General features: G+C 32.1%; 2 protein-coding genes across 2 annotated transcripts in view; both read right to left on the bottom strand.

Moving 5' to 3' along the window:
* The window catches only part of mfr (ferlin family C2 domain-containing myoferlin misfire), a 38206-nt gene extending 24230 nt beyond the window's left edge, over positions 1-13976 (bottom strand). The window contains 3 exon segments of the mRNA XM_088261384.1: positions 285-584; positions 8332-8573; positions 13860-13976. Coding sequence (XP_088117510.1) covers positions 285-584; positions 8332-8552 — 521 coding nt within the window. The 5' untranslated portion in view covers positions 8553-8573; positions 13860-13976.
* A 902-nt stretch (positions 13977-14878) lies between these two features.
* The window catches only part of LOC148308651 (uncharacterized), a 67668-nt gene continuing 59667 nt past the window's right edge, over positions 14879-22879 (bottom strand). Inside the window, exons 4-5 of the mRNA XM_088261383.1 lie at positions 17209-17394; positions 14879-15037 (exon numbers count right to left, since the gene is read on the bottom strand). Of these exons, the coding sequence (XP_088117509.1) occupies positions 14879-15037; positions 17209-17394 (345 nt within the window). The remainder of the gene's footprint in view (positions 15038-17208; positions 17395-22879) is intronic.

The raw sequence follows: 22879 nt of genomic DNA, 5'->3' as shown, positions 1-22879 counted from the left end.
AACGTTACACGTATGTAATGTGATCACTTAACCAGCTTACGACACGTCGTAAGCCCTGTAAATGCTTAGATTTCAATTTTGTTATTCATCTATGTTGATATGTCAAAAAATTATAGGAAAAATAACACCTATAATTGGAGATTATCCAGATTTGTGAACAAGTATTTGGAGACACTCAAAATGTCGTTAATAAATTAGGTGGTCAAATTATAAGTTAAAAATATGAATGCCCAGATTTCCATGTTGTTATTCATGTTTGTTGTCATGTCAAAAAAATTGCTTACTTCTTATTAAGGCATCCTGGTTTTGGCAGCAGGTCATCCTCCATAACCTCTATGAGATCATAATCGACCTTCGGAGCTGGCGGTTTGGCCGGTTGGAGGACACCGTCAACCGCAGCTTGGTCGCTTCTCTGTGGTCCAGACTTGCCCACGTGCATGGTGACCGCGGGCGAACTAGACCCGGCATACAGGACCCTCCCTTCCTCCATAATAGCACTGGTCGACGGGCGACATTTGAATGGCATCATCCGTATCAATTCCTTTACTGCCTCCAGAGCGGATTTTCTTTCCGCATTTGCAGACCTATGGAATACCAACATGATTTTTGAATTACCTAACGTCCGAGTGACTGAAATCTAGCTCATTTAACACCGCTTACAAGCCAATCCAAGCCAATCATCCGTTTAATATGCTAACTGAGGTGCCGGACGGTAAAATTCCGTGTAGTACACAAACGCCCATAAGATGCTCTATGGGCGCTTGTCCACTATCCGGAATCTTACCGTACGGCAGTCTGGTTTTGAAAAATGAAAGTGACTACGACAGTTTAGCGTGATAAAATTTACGCGCAACGTGTTCACGCACTGATCAAGAGCTCCGATCCGAAGAAAGATGGACAATAACACAAGCCAATCCAAGCCAATCCTTGTTTTAAAACGCTAACTGGCGTGCCGGACGGTAAAATTCTGTATAATTCCGTGTAGTAGACAAACGCTCTATGGGCGCTTGAACACTACACGGAATTTTACTGTCCGGAAGTACGATTTTTTTCAAATAAAAGCGACTACGACAGTTAATCGTGATCGAGTTAACCGTGCACGGATCAAGCGTATCGATTCGAAAAAAGACAGACAAGTGCACAAGCCAATCATCCGTTTTTTCATGCTACGGGACTGCCGGACAGTAAAATCCCGTGCAGTCTACAAGCGCTCTTAACCTACTCGTGAGTGGATTTAATCTTTACATATGTTTAAAGTGACTATAATTTCATGTAATTTTTGAGTAAAAATTCTAGGCAAAAACAGCCTCTATCTCGCTAAAGGCACGAGTTTATACATTTCATTGATTCTACATGTAAGTTACCGGTGAAGTTACTTAGGTGTATGATTTTAGTTCTACGATTTTATATAGGATGTGAGTTTACGTATTTACTAGGTATATATATATATATATATATATATATATATATATATATATATATATATATATATATATATATATATATATATATATATATATATATATATATATATATATATATATATATATATATATATATATATATATATATATATATATATATATATATATATATATATATATATATATATATATATATATATATATATATATATATATATATATATATATATATATATATATATATATATATATACTCGTATATGTTATTTACACGTCTAATACTCAAACGTATAATTACTATAGTTCTTACGTATATAGTAACTACGTAGCGTCCTGGTGTGTACCAACATGATGTCGACGTCGCTATTGGAAGGACAACTGATCTTCACCACACTTATATTTTTGTCTAATACAGTAAAACCTCGATATAACGGACCTACATTAAAATCTGTCCCAGCGCATTCCCAGATCTGATACAGAAGCATCTAGGCTTCCTGACAGACCTTCTTTTGCACTATGTTTCGAAATTTATAGAAAATGTGAAACAAAATTGTATCCCGATTTTACTCTGAGTTTACATTTAAAGCTTTTAATATCCCTGTCATTGTTGTGATAGGACCTCTATTTAACGAACTACGGATGTAACAAAAAACCATGTTATACTATACATGCTTAAATTGAAGTGTTGCCGCATGTGAACAATTTTTAACGGTCACGATAATCACAAATTATGTCTCAAAACTTCAAAAGTGCAAATAAAACTTGGTTCCTTTTTAAGAACAGGATTACCGAAAGGAAGCGCGTCAATACCAAACACCAATGTCACTGCACGACGAGTATCCGAAGACAATAAATCGAATTTTGTTTATACTTTGAATTGTTTATTCATATCTAAATACAGTAAACACATAATTAAAAAAAAATTAAACCTGTTTTAACATATTGGGCTTTCGGCTTTAAAAGACACTCCTGAATTAGTCCGTTATATAGAGGTTTGACTGCACTTGATTTCAGTTAAAATAATCTTACTATATTGAAAATAATGATCTGTAAATTTCTGTTTTGTACTGACATTTATTGCTGGAACTGCATTTTATACGTAAAGTAAAATAATACATTAAAACACACAAACACACACACACACAAACATATTTATAATATATATATATATATATATATATATATATATATATATATATATATATATATATATATATATATATATATATATATATATATATATATTACATTTATAAAAAATTATTAATCACACTTAATTCTAACCCTTATTCGCACCCAATGGTGCATAGGGCACTGCATCATATTGACGCAATGTTATCTCGATCGTTAATTATATTAAGGCAAGGTGATCGATCACTCCTGCGCTTCAAGGACCAGCCCAGAGTAATATTAAATAAATATTAGAGTGTAAAATCACTAATATTTATTCTCACCCCCCCCCCTGGGAATCGAACCTGGGACCTCCAGCACGGTAGTTAAACACGTTGACCATTACACCACGGAGGCGGACTAAAATACACTTAATAATAAAACAAAATATCCTCAAATGAAAAAATATCTAACATATGTCCCTTATATCGCTCACTCCTTTCAACAACGTCATATCTCCAAAATCGTCAATTTCCAGATTTGCATGTCTTCAGAATGCTCAGAAAATGTACTTTATCCCAGCAAAAATGCATATTTTTAACTTAATATTTACCCGCTACAGGGCAGAAAGTGTTGATTTTACATTTAGAAGAAAAGGTATTGTTTTTTTTTATTTTTATAAATATACTAAATATTTTTAAATGGAGAAAAAAACCTTCAGATTTTACCTAAAAAGATCTGTTTCATAGGAAAAAGTTCAATAAGTGGCTTGGTATTTATTTTGAATACATTTTATTATTTAGGTAAACTGGCAGTACACAATGGAGTTCTGGTTCCAACCCTTATGTATGGAAGCGAAGCATGGAGTTGGCAAAAGAAGGATGAAAGCAGACTGAATGCAGTCGAAATGCGATCCCTCAGACGAATGTGTGGCAAAACGATGTTTGATAGATGTTCGAATGATGAAATAAGGAAAGAATGTAAGGCTGAGATAAGCATTATCGATAAAATTAAGAAAGGTGTGTTGAGATGGTTTGGACATGTGGAGCGTATGAGTGAAGAAAGAACGGTTAAACAAATTTATGGGGCGGATGTAGTTGGAAAAAGAAGCAGAGGACGACCGAGGAAAACTTGGCACAATCAGGTATGTCAAATACTTGAAAGCGGCCGGGTCAGGAGTCGTAATAATCGTCGGGTATGTATGAGGAGATGCATGAATGTAGAAGAAGCAAAGAATGTTTGCAAAGACAGACTGGTGTGGCGTTCAATTCTCTCTGCCTATCCCTGCGGGGAAGCGGCGTGATGGTTAGTTAGTTAGTTAGTTACATTTTATTATAATTTTAAACTTTAAAAACGTTCTCCTGAAATATCAAGTTTCTTGATATATGACGTTGTTGAAAGGAGCGAGCGATATTAGATCAAGACCGTTTTCTGTGAAATAATTTGATATCGTCAATGCAATACAAACATTCTTAATATAACTCTCGAGATTTAAACCTTTAATAAAAATAATATAAGAGTTTCCGCTTAATAAAAAGCTTTTTTACATCTCTCCAGTAGATGTCTCTAGTGAAGTTCTAGTGATTCAAGAACAAGGTTTCTAAATTGGTTAATATATATAGAACTTTCAAGAATTTGAATAGTGTGGTTGTCAAAAGTGGGTAGAATTGGTGAATGTTACACGTGTGTAAAGTGATCACTTAAACCAGCCTATGACGGTCGTCAGCCCCGTAAATGCCCAGACTTCCATATTCTTCTTCATCTTTGATGAGATGTCAAAAAATAAAATAAAAAATCGGTTTGGCCCTATGGCCTAAGAAAGAAGACCTTTTCTAATATAATGTAACAGAAAACACTATTTTTACAAAAACCATTTTTATTTTATTATTTAAAAAAATTGAGTCCTGGTTCCGACCCTAATGGATGGAAGTGAAACATGGAGTTGGCAAAAAAGGATGAAAGTAGACTGAATGCAGTCGAAATGCGATCCCTCAGACGAATGTGTGGCAAAACGATGTTTGATAGATGTTCGAATGATGAAATAAGGAAAGAATGTAAGGCTGAGATAAGCATTATCGATAAAATTAAGAAAGGTGTCTTGAGATGGTTTGGACATGTAGAACGAATGAGTGAGAAAAGAACGGTAAAACAAATTTATGAGGCGAATGTAATTGGAAAAAGGAGCAGAGGAGGACCGAGAAAAACTTGGCACGATCAGGTATGCCAAATACTTGAAAGTGGTCAGGTTAGGAGTTGAAATAATCGGCGGGTATGTATGAGTAGATGCATGAACGTGGAAGAGGCGAAGAATATTTGCAAAGACAGAGTGGTTTGGCGTTCTTTTCTCTCTGCCTACCCCTGCGGGGAAGTGGCGTGATGGTAAGTTAGTTCTTAAAACCCTTATCCGCACCCCAATGGTGCATAGAGCACTGCATATAAACGCAGTGTTATCTTGATCGTTAACACATGAAGGAAAGGTGATCAGCCCTCCGCTTCAGGTACCAGTCCAGGGTGATATTGAAAAAATATTAGAGTGAAAACATCACTTATATTTATTTGACCCCCCCCTTGGAATCGAACCCGGGACCTCCAGAATGATAGTCGAGCGTGCTGACCATTACACTATGGAAGCGGTAAGTTAGTTAGTTAGAAACCACGTAATATTTAATATTTAGTGAATATGTGGTTATTTCATGCTTAACTAGTATATAATAAGATTCATATAATGTATATTACAATGTATATATATATATATATATATATATATATATATATATATATATATATATATATATATATATATATATATATATATATATATATATATATATATATATATATATATATATATATATATATATATATTGTAATCCTTTTTCATTTTACAACATAATATAAATTCAAATACAAAAAAAATAACGTAAATACAAAAAAAATCCAACTAAGGCATGGCATGGGTATACAATATATTTTAGGTCATAGCAAAGGGCACTGGCAAGAATACAGTAGATATTATAAGAAGTAAAATTAGAAGAAAAGTAAGTACAAAGACTTGACTATCAGAATACAAAAAATTAAAACCTTTTTTTTGTTTTTGATTTTTAAAACGTTATATGTTTTATGTTATATGTACTGTGTAATATATATTATATATTCACAATATGTTCCTATTTATATTTAATTCAACAAATATTTTTTTAAAAGAAAATGCTAAATCAATTAATAATATATATATATATATATATATATATATATATATATATATATATATATATATATATATATATATATATATATATATATATATATATATATATATATATATATATATATATATATATATATATATATATATATATATATATATATATATATATATATATATATATATATATATATATATATATATATATATATATATATATATATATATATATATATATATATATATATATATATATATATATATATATATATATATATATATATATATATATATATATATATATATATATATATATATATATATATATATATATATATATATATATATATATATATATATATATATATATATATATATATATATATATATATATATATATTTATATGTTTTATAATTATATTACATGGCTAGATGTATGGATGTGAAGGAGGCGAGGAGTGTATGACAGGATAGAAGAGTGTGGCGTTCCATCCTTTCTGCCTACCCCTGCGGGGAAAGAGCGTGGTGGTAGTAGTAGTAGTAGTAGTAGATTAGTATTGATGTAATTTCGACTAAAATAATTTCATGAAAAACAAGTTTCTAGAAAAAACTTGTTTTAAAAAAAAATCTAATAAAGAAATTAAATCGGGAGGCCAAATAGTCAAAGAACAAAACAAAACAAACCCTTAACAAATTTCAAAAAACAATTTCAATCAAAGTACAGAAAAATAATTCAAGGGCTTTCAGCGATTCCATAATCGATAATTGGAGAATCAAAAGCGATATTTCAAGAAAAGAAGTAAGGAGAAGTAAGATCTAACATAAAGAGAAGGAGAAAGAGAGCTATACATTCCAACACCACAGGAGTGGAGTAAAAGAGTGCGACGTACTAAGCACAACGATACGAAGCGACATAATGTAGATACCATATATGAACATATGAGATACCACGCGTTGCTCAAGTAAAATTTATCAATACGTTTTGTTATATTTTTTGTTTGTTTTATTAACAATTAAAGTTATGCGCTTTAATATTGCGCGTTATTATTGGTCCACCCTTTACATAAATAACACAGAATCATTAACAAAATGTGTAAATAAAAATCATAAGTTTTCTACTTGTTATCTCGAAAATATCGGATCATGGATATATATTTCATATTTTAACTATCCCATACCATTAATATCAGTTTAAACAATTGAACCACCCATCAATGAGCGAGTAAATATTGAATAAACAGCATATTTTATTTGCAAATTTTATTTTATTGTATTTCTTCCAAACTAAATCTCTTTCTGTGTATTTAAGAATTTTACTTCTATCTTATGTACCTTGTACACTTCTATCACGTTCTCTTGTTACCGACATTATCAGACTGGGACAGACAACGTCACTAGTCTAATGATGTCAGTTACGACGAAACCCAGTCACTGGTCAAATAACATTAATGTGGAAATTCTTGCGTTAGAAATTGACATTTCTAACGCTAGAATCATGGGTGTCTTTTTCGTATATGAAAATGTTGAAATTTGGATCCATTTTTGGAAATTAAGAGTTTAATTGTTTTATTTTGCGTTGTGACCCTTTGGCATTTAACCAGCGATATAGTTGTTATTTTATTATATAAAACGCAGTTCCACCGAGAAATGACAGTACAAAACTTAATATATATATATATATATATATATATATATATATATATATATATATATATATATATATATATATATATATATATATATATATATAATACACATAACTTAATATATAATATACCTCTATAATCCGAACGCTGAAAATTTATCAACCCACTGTTCGGACTAGTGGAATGTTCGGATTACAGTACAGAGAATCTGTAGGGAATTTTCAATCAAATAAAACAAACATGAATTGTGATATTTCAAATATGTTTATTCAACTTTTTGAAGAAAGAAATATTTGACTTGGTCGAGATTTATTTCAGATTCAATGACAAGTAAAAACCTTTGTATCGCGCTCTGGCACAGGAATATCCACTCGGTCAGCCCATTCTAGGCATGTGTTTAAGGAAGACACCGCGCTTCAATGGGGCTTTTGCTTTAGTCTCATACACATCTTAACTTTTGCCGTCACATTCTTGTGTTACTTGCCTTATTATAATATTTCATTGCCGTCACCATTTCCGTTTTTAAGAAGCGCGGGAGGGATGAGAGGAAGTTGGGATTACAGAGGTGTTCGGATTAGAAGAGTTCGGATTAAAGAGGTCCTGCTTTATATATATGTAAATATATATATATTTATATATATATATATATATATATATATATATATATATATATATATATATATATATATATATATATATATATATATATATTGTATATATATATATATATATATATATATATATATATATATATATATATATATATATATATATATATATATATATATATATATATATATATATATATATATATATATATATATATATATATATATATATATATATATATATATATATATATATATATATATATATATATATATATATATATATTTATATGTATATAAATAAGGTGAAATAAAGAATTCTATCAATATTATCTTACGAGGGAAAGCTGACGAACGTGCTGGAGCAATGCGCCACTGGTTCCGGCCCTGTTGCTTCCGGTTCCGGGTCTGGCTCTACCACAGTCAATCCCTCCTCGAATTGTATCATGCTGTTTTTGACAGTTTCTAACATCATCCGTTCTCGGCTCTCGGCTTCGGAATTCAGCGATTGCAGGTCTTCATCCAAGTAGAAGAGGCTCATTCCTGGCGGAGTGTACATTAGTTCCACGGTAGTGGTCCCCTGGTGAAGAAAATACAGGTTAAAGTTTGAACATTTGCTTAAAACCTCTGGTAATTCATAATAATATTCAACAGTCTGAAAGAAAAACACTTGTTTTTTACCACTTGAGATTATTTGATTATAACGACTAGTTTCGGTAGGTATGCTTCCATCTTCAGGTCTAAATATAAACAGTTTACATTTAGTCCTGAAGATGGTAGCATAGCTTCCGAAACTAGTCGTTATAGTAAAATAAAAGTGGTAAAAAATAAATGTTATTCATTTACAATTTCATCATGTCTTATCACAAAGTGAGAACCAGAATGAACCGTGTGAAACTTCATCTTTGTTAAGAGCACCTTGAAATGAATAACTTGAACGAGAAAGTGAATTGAATCAAACATTTGTGACTAAAAATTTGAACACGCATAATATTGAAAATAATTGACCTAAATAAGCATAATAAAATTGAAAATATTATTAACAAATATTTTTAAATATTTTCACAAATACATTTTACATAAATAACTTTTATTGTTTCTAAGGTCTGCTAACGTATTAATTTCAACTATTCATCATTTCGATTTCTCACTCAAAAAATAATGTTTATATTTTCTACCGAATCACACAATTCACTTTTCCTAAATTTAATATGGTTCTCAATCACGAGGAGAATGGAAATACATAAAAAAATTGGTTATGTCCAAATCCTTGATCACAAATCTGGGTTTCCCGCTTGGGAGTAGTTTTTACATTTTGACACTTCACATAGATGAAGTGGAATATGGAAGTCTAGGTATTTAAGGCGAGATGAAGAAGAATATGGAAGTCTAGGTATTTAAAGGGGAGATGAAGAAGAATATGGAAGTCTAGGTATTTATGAGGAGATGAAGAAGAATATGAAAGTCTAGGTATTTAAGGGGAGATTAAGAAGAATATGGAAGTCTAGGTATTTATGGTGAGATGAAGAAAAATATGGAAGTCTAGGTATTAAGGGGAGATGAAGAAGAATATGGAAGTCTTAAGGTAAGGTATTTAAGGGGAGATGATGAAGAATATGGAATTATAGGTATTTAAGGGGAGATGAAGAAGAATATGGAAGTCTAGGTATTTATGGAATGATGAAAAAGAATATGGAAGTCTAGGTATTTAAAGGGGAGATGAAGAAGAATATGGAAGTCTAGGTATTTAAGGGGAGATGAAGAAGAATATGGAAGGCTAGGTATCCTCGTCGAGTTATCCGGGTTTTACAATTAAATGAAAGGAATGTATCGGGTTGTGGTCCCGTGGTTAGTGTCGCAGACTCTTGAGTAGGGGTTCCTCAGTTCGAACCCACTTTTTCACAATTTGATACCTATTTCTAATAATGAGCCGATTAGGCTCGCAGAAAAAGTATGAAATATATTTGTGTAAATAATAAAAAATGCAAATACATATATATTTTTTAAATATAAAAAAAATAATGAGAAATAATAAAAAAAACTGAAATGGGTGTTTTGAATTATGTGTGAACGATACACACGCAAGGACGAATTACAATGTGCAATGACATTTGGCATTATTAGGACATGTTATGTTTGGTAATAATGTCAACAAGGATTTATATTTGCTCCTCGAATATCAACGTGTGGGAGAATGTCAACATCGATATTTTCACACGTCATAAATCTGAAATGTCTTGTTCTGCTAACAAAGAAAATAATGCTACTGTTTTTTTTCTTCATATAAATCGAATAGAGAAATGATCATGTTTGAAGGTTTTTAAAAATGTTGAGTTTTCTCTCGTTTACAAAGGTAAACAGGGTTTGGATAAATGAATGGCGATTCGTACGTAAGTAGGGGTATGTAGGTACTCTGAACTTTTTTAAGATTATTTTAATTTTAAAATGATTTACAACATCTTGAGAGTGTCCAAATACTTGTTCACGAATCTGGATTATCTCCAATTATAGGAGTTATTTTTCATATTATTTTTTGACATCTCAAAAAAGATGAATAACGAAATCGAAATCTAAGCATTTACAGGGCTTACGACATGTCATAAGCTGGTTAAGTGATCACATTACACACATGTAACATTCGCCAATTCCATTCATGATTGTCAACAACACTACTCAATTTTTTGAAACTTCTAGATACTCGTACATTGATCAAACTCGTAATACGGTAAGCGCGAGTTCACAATAGCCATCTATGGTGGGATGACGAAAGCTTTTGTTAAGCAATCACGGGTAAAATTGGTGAATGTGACTTATATAATAATAAATATAATTAAATATATATTTAAATATTGCATTACAATGAATAACATTTCATACTTCCTGAAATAAAATCCAGGTGTGCGATTTTATTTTTTGCATATTTCATCTTGGAATGTAAATACATACATAAAACGACCGTCATAGTTTAAGTGATCACCTTACACACATGTAACATTCACCAATTCTACCCATGATTGGCAACCACACTTCTCAAATTCTTGGAAGTTCTATATACATATACGAACCAATTTTAGAAACATTGTTCTTGAACCACTAGAACTTCACTAGAGACATCTACTGATGAGATGAAAAGAAGCTTTTTTACTGAGCAGAAACTCTTTCAATTGTATGTGAGGTCCAAATCCTGGATTAAAATCACATACATGAGAAACGCTAGAAAATATGATTTTAATTTTTTTATTGTAGCTTATGATTTGAGCAGTTAATTTATTTACTACTTAATTTTCGTCTGCCTCCGTAGTGTAATGGTCAGCACGCTCGGCTACCGTTCTGGAGGTCCCGGGTTCGATTCCCAAGGGGGGTAAAATAAATATAAGTGATTTTTTTAACTGTAATATTTATTTAATATTACCCTAGACTGGTACCTGAAGCGGAGGGAAAAAAACGATCAAGATAACACTGCGTTTATATGACGCAGTGCCCTATGCACCATTGGGGTGTGGATAAGGGTTATATATATTTATATATATATATATATATATATATATATATATATATATATATATATATATATATATATATATATATATATATATATATATATATATACATTATATAATTTTTGTTGTTCAGAAATTACAAGGCATAAGACGCTCGTACAATTACATCGATCCCAATTATAATGTACTTACATTCCAAGAGGAAATTTGCACAAAAGAAAATCGCACACCTGGATTCTATTTCAGGAAATATGAAATGTAATTCATTGTAATGCAACACATGTATAGATATTTAATATTTATAAATAAGACATCGTTAAGGACAGTGGCGATATCATAAGTGTATGTCATGATAAATTTGAAAGAATATTGAACCCCTATTCGCACCCTAGTGGTGCATAGGGTACTGCATCATATAAACACAGTGTTATGTTGATCCTCAACATATGAAAGAAAGGTGATCAGCCCTCCACTTCAGGTATAAGTCCAGGGTAATATTGAGTAAATATTGGAATGAAAAAAATCACTTATTTATTTGTCCTCCCACCACATTAAGATGCCTGTAGTGATATTCTTCGAAACGTTTCAAAATTTAAACCATATACAGGGTGGGGCGAAGTTACTTCATTATATAAAAAAAATCATTACACAAAAGGCATTGTCAGTATGGTTTTAATTATTTTTTCTATACAAGGGGGCATATTTTAAATTTTATTTTATTTAGTTTTATAAACAATATCTCGTAGACTGCTACTCTTCTCGTCAATGCTCTAAGATATGCGAATTTAGACATTTTTGTCAAGTTTTTCCAGCATATCTGTGCCTATGTCGGTATTAGCAGCAAGAATATTATCCTTCATCTAACTAAGAGTCTTTAGACGATTGGTGAAAATTAATATTTCAAGATAGGCGTACAGAAAATAGTCACAGGGAGCCAAATCTGGGGATCGCGCAGGCTACTGAAGATCGCCAAGGATCGGGAAGGTGTTCCCGCAAAAAAAAATCAGTTCGTGTGAGCCCTTGCGTCATCCAGTTGGAGCTACATATCCCCTGCATCTTGTTCTTTAAGTTTGAGAAGAAAAAACTCGAAGAAATGGATATGACGACGACGTTTTCGACTGTCGACGTTTTCAGGAATCTTGATGGTTCTGGAAGGTCCATTTTGTTTATTCTTCACATTACCAGTATCCCTGAACGTGTCCACCCACATCGTAATGTATGATACCAGATGTAAAAATCTATTTACGATTAGGTACACGACCTGCAGGCGCGATATTGAATTGTTTTCTGAATGCACGCTGAGTTGCGATGACGGAACGCCGGAAGGAAAAGTAGGCCTCCACGGCAAATGCACGCTTCTCGTTCGTTCATGGCATGATTGACACTAAACTAACCTAAAAAAATAAGACCCTGTGCTTTCAAACGCGCTATAGGAACGCGTTCTAAGAGTAACTGTCGTTTTAAAGCGAGAGTTTCAAAAAAGTAGTTACCGCGCCCCACCCTGTACTTGAAAGTGGACTGGTAAATAAACGTCGGGTATGTCTGAGGAGATGCACGAGCAAGAGGCGAAGATTGTTAGCAAAGACAGAAAGGTGAGGAATTCTATCCTCACCTTTCTTTCTTTGCTAACAACGCGTTCTAGGAGTAACTATCGTTTTGTGGCGAGAGTTTCAAAAAAGGTAGTGACCGCGCCCTACCCTGTATATTTAGAAGTTTCAAGAATTTGGATAGTGTGGCTGTCAATTATGGGTAGAATTGGTGAATATTACACGTGTGTAAAATGATCACTTGAACCAGCCTATGACGGTTCTAAGCCCCGCAAACGCCCAGACATTCATATTCTTCATCATTGTTGAGATGTCAAAAAATAATAAGAAAAATAACTCCTTTCATTGGAGATAATCCAGATTTGTGAACAAGTATTTGGACACACTCAAATGTTGTATGAAAATGATTCTGAACGATTATTTCTATTTTTTTAATAGGATGAATTTTTGTCACTGTAATTTGCCATATTATTTTGTAAAATTATAACTTACAAAAAAAAAATCGTGCAACACCGTAAACGACATAGAAACTTCATAATTTTTTTTTGTGAAAAACCTTATTATTGATAAAATTTTAATATTTTAGATAAACATATTTATCTAGATAATAACTCCTCGCGGATTTTTTATTCAATATGAAACTCTAAGCATGTGGGAGTTTAAAATGTCATATTTAATAAACGCCTTTCATTGTTTAAAAACAGAATTTGATTTTAGAATAAAATTATCACTGAATAAAAACTTTTTTGATAGTAGGTACTCACTCTTTTATATTAAGAATCAAATAGAGAACCGTTGGTATTTAATGTAGGTACTTACGTAAGGTACTAAATATTCTTAAACAAAATTCGAATTTCGAAAAAAGTATAACAATTTTGTTTGATGTTGACCGTGAATGAATTGAAATGAATATTACGTATAAAACAGGGAGGTTCGACTCGTAAACGTCAGATTGTTCAAAAATGACCGGAAATGACGAGATAACACCAAACGGGAACGAAAAATATGAGATACCAACAGACATGAAAAACAAAATAGACAGCACTATGGTAATAGACAATTATCAATAGAAAAATAGAAATCCATAGGTGCCTACTCATTGCAGCATCGATTATAGTGATTTATTTTTGTTTTATTATGTTGCTGGTAATTATTGTTTTATTTTCTTAAGGAAGTGGTAGGTGTTCCACTCCTTCTGCCCTTTTATGCCTTTCCTTATATTAATTAATATACTGTTTCCTAGAATTGTATCCCTAATATACTTGTTTGTAAATTGTTACATACGTTTTTCTGGAATTTTTCCTGAAGTATACATGTCGTATATATCGCGTTTTACTCGTGAACTTTCTATTTTTGTTTACAGTAAAATAAATAAATGCTTTTTATAAAATACCTTCTTTAAAAAATTGATATTATAATTATGTGAATATTACTACAATTTTCGATACGAATATTATTTGACCTGAAAAATTAATGATAAAAATTTCGGCCAGTGGATTCGACCGCGGGTGGATTCGACTTCCGGCCGCGGTGAAGTCACGCCCAGCCGGGAGCTACGTCACATCTAGCCTGGAGTGAACGTCACTTCCAGCCTTGAAAAGGGAGGGGAGTCGGCGGTCTTCAAATAAATTAGTTAGTCTTTGCGTAATAATCGTGAGTGACATAGCAAGAGTAATGAATTTTTACCGACAGTTTGTTTTACGTTATTGTCGCATGACATAATGAATTGAAATAAATATTACGTATACATTGTGTGTTACAAAGCAAAAGTTAACTGTGGAATTCCAATTGCCGGTCGACTTTGGATAATATAATATCAACCGATTTTCATTTATTTTTCAAAACATAACATTTACGGTGAAATCAATTATGCCACCCAAACGTACGCCATACAACTCAAGCACGAAAGAAAAGGGGATTAAGAGCTTCAGAAACAGACGAGCAACGGGAAGCAAGATTGGAAACAGTTCGAGTACACATTGCTCAAACCCGTTCATCTGAAATAGATGAGCAACGGGAAGCAAGATTAGAAACAGTTACTTGTTCAATTAGAAGGCGAGTTGCTTCCGATGAGGGGCTTCCATAAACTCGCGTTTTTTTAGTGGCATCGCAACGCATGCCGGGTACATGCTATTATAATAAAATAAAACATAATTCATTTGTAGCAAACAAATAATGATTTGATAAATAGCATAAAATCGATCGATATATGAAAGATATTCGAATGGTCATAAAGAAAAATGCAAGGCTGAAATAAGTACGATCGATAAAATTAAGAAAGGTGTGATATATGGTTTGGGCTTGTGAATCGAATGAGTGAAGAAAGAATAGTTAAACAGTTACTCGACACGATCAAGTTTTTCAAATACTTGGCGTGGTCAGATGGTGATGATGAAAAGGCGAAGATTTTTTTTTTGGCAATAACAGATTGGTGTGGCGTTCTGTTCTCTCTGCCAACCCCCGCGGGAAACAGCATGATGGTTAGTTTGTTAGCTGGTTAGTTTATTTATTTGCGGTCGTATTTACGTGACTAATATAATAGTATACCTCTTACTAATAGGTGTATCAAACATTCAAAACCTAATTTACACATATTGTTTACCTTGTATTACAAAACAAGTATATGGTGCGTACTCCTGATTTGCTCGAAGGGTGTTTACATTATCTAACCGTTATTATCTGATGAGTTAGAATTTCCGTCATTAGTGATAGGTTTATCGTTAAAAAGAAATCTTAATTGATTTACGTTTAACTCTGAGCTTAAGAAATGCAGCCTAATTTCAATTTTTATGTGTCAAAAGTGTCAACGTCATCGCTGATATCAAGTTGGTGAATTTATCCTGATCCTATTAATCCACGCCGTCTTGCGTCTAAATCGATCGTTTGAATTTCAATTTTATCTTGGACCCTTAAATAACTAAGACATTTAAATTTCTGCTCACGGATATTTTGGTTAATTTTGTGTTGTTTTTATTTAAATTAATCGACTTATAGACATAAGATCCAAATGTTTCTTATTTTTATTTTCATTTTGTTGTAATGAAAAAAAAAAAAAAAAAATACATATATATATATATATATATATATATATATATATATATATATATATATATATATATATATATATATATGTATATATATATATGTATATAAATATATATATATATATATATATATATATATATATATATATATATATATATATATATATATATATATATATATATATATATATATATATATATAAATATATAAATTGTTAATCGTATAACTTCCCGAAAATTATTTATTCTACACTTATTTTTTGTGAACCAAAATAATTTCTTGTATTGCATTAAATTCATGAATATACATAATACATGAATACCACTAAATCTGGTAGATCTTAATGTTCGATTGCCTCGTTAATCGTTGTCAACTGCAAACCTTATTTTACACATTCTGTTTCCAATTTAAATTTAGCTTTTTCATAAACTGGACATATCCATACTAAATATGATCCACTAGCTTCGATGAGGAGATTATAAAAGCAGTTTAATACACAAGGACAAACAAAATACATGTGGAGCCGATAAACACTACTAAGTGTGGAGTAAGGTCCTTAAATTATATTGCCAATACCCAAATTAACCAGCTGCCTGACATGTATAAAATAAAACCCATTCGAGGATCCAAAATAAATGATCTGAGAAGGTACTTTATGGAAAGATATATAATGATTAGTCATATTTTCTCATTTTTTTATATTGTCTTATTTGTTTATTTTAAATATGCTTCTTACCTTGTGTTTTCTCATTTATTTTTTTTAAATATGCTTTTTGTGCCTATTTATTATACCTGTTTATGGTTTTTTATATTTTGCCATATATTAGTATTAGTTTTGGTTATTTAAAAAAAAAATTGTTACTTTATTTTTTGTGTTCCAGTCTTGTTAACCTTAATCCCATGTCCCAAAATGAGAAATAGAAATTACTCATCGGGAATATTAAATGTGTTTATTATTATTATATTTTTATTTTATTTGTATACATTTATTTCAATCACAATTTATACATATTTATAACTTTTTTGTAGAAACCCACCAAGCCACCTTGTGTGTCTTGTCGGTGGCGATGATTTATGTAATATTTTTTTTAAAAATAAATAAATAAAAGTTTTGTACACTCACCCTGAGAGGATGCTCGCGGACGTCCAGCAGATGTTGGGTCAGGGTGACTCTGATCATGGGCGAGCGCACGGCTGGGCCGACCGACATGGAGAGATGAGCGATGCAGCGGCGAGCCCAGCCGCCCAGCACCTGGATAGTAAGTCGCTCCTCCACGCTCAGCGATGTGGCCAGCCGCCACTCGAATATCTGGATTCAAAGTGCGGCTTGAAGATTGATTGCACACCATTTCGTGGACCCGAAAAATAAACACAGCTTCCCATACTCGCAAGACCAAAATCGACTGTAATTGTCCCTCGAATAAATAATGATTTCGGGGAACGAACATTAAATATACCATCCGCGTGTTGCTTAATGCGCTCCCTTAAAACATTACGCACACCGAAGACATTTATCGAATGGAAGCGAATTAAAGTCAATAAGTTAACTTTGATTGCAAGCATAATTTAGCGTGGATTTCGAACGATAACCCTTTAAAATTGCGTATCCATTGGTTGTGGCCATATATAACAATGTACGCATGTATATATATATATATATATATATATATATATATATATATATATATATATATATATATATATATATATATATATATATATATATATATATATATATATATATATATATATATGTGTGTGTTTGTATAGAATCGTTCAGTTGTGCTTGTGTAACATATATTCTTTAGCCAAAGGCTTCAATTTGATACACCCATCTTCCATCTACGTATGTAAATAGTGGTGTATCCAATAACAGATAGTTGTTTTGATGTATGCCTTCCCGTACGATCTCATTACGGAAACAACATATTTCTAGGCACTTAAATTGGAGAAGCGAACCGTGCATTTAAATACGTGCTAATACAACCATAACTTCATTATTTAATCGTACATCAACTAATACATTTATCCCAAAATGGACATGATCCTTCGAATCCTTCAGATTATTAACTCGATTATTCTCTAAACCTTTGAACAAAGTAATCATTCGGGCTTTCATATGCTTTGGAGATAAAATTCAAATATTTAAGCGTAAATACACACGCGCCACTTTTATAGTATGAAGTTTTAACTCGACGATATCATATGAAATCCAAAAAAAAAAAACTAACTAACCATCACGCCGCTTCTCCGCAGGGGTAGGCAGAGAGAATAGAGCGCCACACCACTCTGTCCTTGCAAACATTCTTCGCCTCTTCCACGTTCATGCATCTCCTCATACATACCCGCCGATTGTTACGACTCCTAACCTGACCACTTTCAAGTATTTGACATACCTGATCGTGCCATGTTTTTCTCGGTCTTCCTCTGCTTCTTTTCCCGCTAACATTCGCCTCATAAATTTGTTTTACCGTTCTTTCCTCACTCATTCGTTCTACATGTCCAAACCATCTCAACACACCTTTCTTAATTTTATCGATAATGCTTATCTCAGCTTTGCATTCCTTCCTTATTTCACTATTCGTACATCTATCATACATCGTTTTGTCGCACATTCTTCTGAGTGATTGCATTTCGACTGCATTCAGTCTACTTTCATCCTTCTTTTGCCAACTCCATGTTTCACTTCCATACATTAGAGTTATGAAATCTAAAGTTTGCATATTTATACCGGGTTTTGTGCATCAATGCTGGGGGATATAGTATTAGTTCTTGTGTAAGTATATTTATCTACTATCGTTTTCCTATCAACTGTCTTAAATATTTATTTACTTTCATTAATGAGAGACGTACCAGATATATCCAGCAAGGATTCGGCCGGTAGCCGAATAAATTACCGAAAAAAATATCATACAAATTAAGAGATTATTGGTGACATATTTTCTGGATAACACGTATAATTTCTAAACACATTGTTAATAAAAATAATAATAAAACCCTTATTCGCACCCCAATGGTGCATAGGGCACTGCGTCATATAAACGCAGTGTTATCTTGATCGTTTACACATGAAGGAAAGGTGATCAGCCCTCCGCTTCAGGTACCAGTCCAGGGTAATATTGAATAAATATGACAGTGAAAAAAATCATTAATATTTATTTTACCCCCCTTGGGAATCGAACCCGGGACCTCCAGAACGGTAGCCGAGCGTGCTGACCATTACACTACGGAGGCGGACAACACATTGTTACCGTTTGTTTTCTCTCGCGTCAATAGTTTAAAGTTTAAAGCATAAAGCTTAAAGTATCTATATCTAATCTCTTTGTTAAGAGTTAGATTATTTTTGCTTTTATGGAGCCTCTTCAACATAATGCCTTTTAATGGACATTGAACATAAAGTCCATTTTATCGCATCCATTAGGAGCTGCAATGTAATATGCGATAAAACGCTCGCGTTTGATATGAGTTTGATACGGTTCAAGGAGTTCACTTTGACAATCATTTACACACAGCACAGAATTGTACGGCATACCTGTATAAAGCAACACGCATACGGGGATATGTATTTCCAATATTGCTACACCGCAACATTTCCAATATCGCTCCGATGAAACCAGGCCAATTATTTGAAATCATCGAAATATAATTTGAGCCGGACCCTGGTGAATGATAGCCGCAGAGGCCATATAGTCGATGTGTACTACGACAACCTTTATCACTTCTGTATAATTGTCACTCAATAATAAATATATGTATATATATATATATATATATATATATATATATATATATATATATATATATATATATATATATATATATATATATATATATATATATATATATATATATATATCTAAGTTTGTCTGCCTCTGTAGTGTAATGGTCAGCACGCTCGGCTACCATCCTGGAAATCCCGGGTTCGATTCCCAGGGGGGTTCAAATAAATATTTGTGATTTTTCACTGTAATATTTATTCAATATTACCCTGAACTGGTTCCAGAAGCGGAGGGCTGATCACTTTTCCTTCATATGTAAACGATCAAGATAACACTGCGTTATATGTCGCAGTGCCCTATGCACCATTGGGGTGCGGATAAGGGTTTTATTTTTTATTTTTATATATGTTGAGATGTTAAAAAAAAATATATGATAAATAACTCCCATAGTTGGAGATAATCCAGATTTGTGAACAAGTATTTGGACACACTCGAATGTTGTTGACAGTTACACTCCCCATCTAAGCTGGAATGAGCGTTATCTTCCACGGGTTTGTTTATTTTACAAATTTGATTGATTTCCACGAGACCAACTCAAGTGAGTTCTAAAATGTCCTTAAAATGTTCTAAAAATCTTATACACAGTAGTCATTAAGTAAGGCACCATAATATATTGCATATATATATATATATATATATATATATATATATATATATATATATATATATATATATATATATATATATATATATATATATATATATATATATATTTGTAGAAGTATATCTGTATTAAGTTTTGTTCAAACTCTCTACAGTTGCAATATTTACGTATAACTCAGAAATCTCGGTATTCGCTGTCAACAAGAATTTGAAAATTATAATCGCTTCCATTCCATCTGTAAACAATAAATTATTTCCACCATCAGTGATGCAAAAGTTGTGCGAAAACTTCTGATTGTTTTAATCTTCTTCTCGATATAAGTTTTGTATAGTGCTTAATATTTTTATGAAGTTATTACTGAGTAAATATTTGTTTAAAACTATTGATGTGTTGTCTATCGTAAGTTATAGCAAAATTGTTCTGCACTAAATACATAAGCCCTCCACACACAGCGTAATTTTCATACCCTGAATTAATGTTTTGAATCTCTTGGTCGTACAACTCGACACTCGACTAGACGCTCAAATTAAATATGTATAAAAAAACTTGATTTTTCAGGAGATCGTTTTTAAAGTTTAAAAACACAACGAAATGTATTAAAAATAAATATCAAGCAACTTATTGAACTTTTTAGTGCAACAGATCTTTTAAGGTAATACCTGAATGTTTTTTCTCCATTTGAAAAATATTTACTACATTAAAAAAAAACAATACCATATCTTCCAAATGCAAAAACAACACTTTCTGCCCCGTAGCGGGTAAATATTAAGTCAAAAATATGCCGCCTTTTCTAGGATATACTACATTTTCTGGGCATTCCGAAAACATGCACAACTGAATATTGACGATTTTTGATATTTGACGTTGTTGAAAGGAGTGAGCACGTACATATGCAAAAACGGGTACGTCTCGAAACCGGTAGACATCAAATCTCGGTGAGTGATTATATACTAATATTACTAAAATTTTTATAAAAAAATATAAAAGCATTGAATTACCCTTAATTTATTTTTTTTAAACAGTGATTTTAAATGTTGGTATTATTTTTCGATGGTTCTGTATTCTTTGTTATTCGTTTAGTAATTCTCTCCTCATTTTACCAAATTCCTGACACGTCCCACCGTTTCCCGGTCACCTTGCTAGTCTCCTACCGCATGGGTCAACTCCAAATGAAAAGTTGTACGCATTTAAATCGCTTCAATATATCATGTAAAATTCGTATCATTATTAAACAGGGTCACAGGGATTAAACCATCAATCCCTTTTTCCGCAGGGGTAGGCAGGGATATTATAACGCCAGACTACTCTGTATTTGAAAACACGCCTCGCTTCTTCCACATCCATGCATCTCCTCATAAATAAACGTAGATTATTTCAACTCACCCGATTGACCTTTCGACTTTCCGATATTTGTTATACCTGGTCATGTCTTATTTTTTGACCTTCCTTGGCTTCTATCCATGTTTGCATTTTAAACCTGTTTTATATTTCTTTCAACGATCATTTTATTTTTCAACACATCAACTCGACGATTTGTCTTTTTATGTGAAATACATCAATCGTAACCGGTCATTTCAAGGGATTGTTATAAAAAATCAGCAATCTATCAGGGGGTTTCGAAAAGTTTATACTATTGGTATTTAAATAAATGGCATTATTAATAAATTCTCTATTTTTTTGTAGTAACCCATTGATTTTTCTATTAATTTGTGAAAGAAAGGTTGCCGAGTTTAATTTAAGTCATGTTTTATAATATTTCCTTACCTACCACAGCGGATAACAGATTCGATGGATATCCTTCTTCTTCTTCTCCTTATATTATTCTAGAACGTTAGCAATCATCGTGGTATATTTTTCTTTATCCATAGCCGTTCTAAATAACTACGGTGTTACCACTCTCTCGAGGTAGTTACCACTCTTCCTAAGTCAGGATTTCTTCTTATGCTTCCTTAACTTTCCGTCCTCTATTCATTAAATGAAAAAAAATTGGGTTTACCTTTCTTTACAGCGTCTATTAGATCTTCATTTTCAACTCTTTTGTGATATTTTGACATTTTTTATAGCACCACGTAAATACTTCAAGCTTGAGTAATATACAAAGTTCTTAAGATATGCCTTATAAACCAGTGAACAATAAAAGGATGTAGCATGTTATTTTTTAAACTAAGGAGTTCTTGCATTTTGAAAAATCACTTACTCGCCCTTATTCTCCTTTCAATGGATTTTATGAGGTTTTTGAATCATCCTTTATGTTGATGATCTCTTTCCATTACTTTCATTCACATTTTCATGGATATCCCACCTCATCCGAATTGAATAGTAAGCAGAATATTTTGTTACTATAGTTTAAGTCACATCACAGTATCACACAGAAGTCACTGTAAACGATACCCGTATTTGATAAAATAGAT

Source organism: Brachycentrus maculatus, unplaced genomic scaffold (genome assembly GCF_059751285.1).
Source record: "Brachycentrus maculatus isolate JH-2025_06_01 unplaced genomic scaffold, ASM5975128v1 h1tg000153l, whole genome shotgun sequence".
NCBI lineage: Eukaryota > Metazoa > Arthropoda > Insecta > Trichoptera > Brachycentridae > Brachycentrus > Brachycentrus maculatus.
This window is presented reverse-complemented; position numbering and strand designations above follow the sequence as displayed.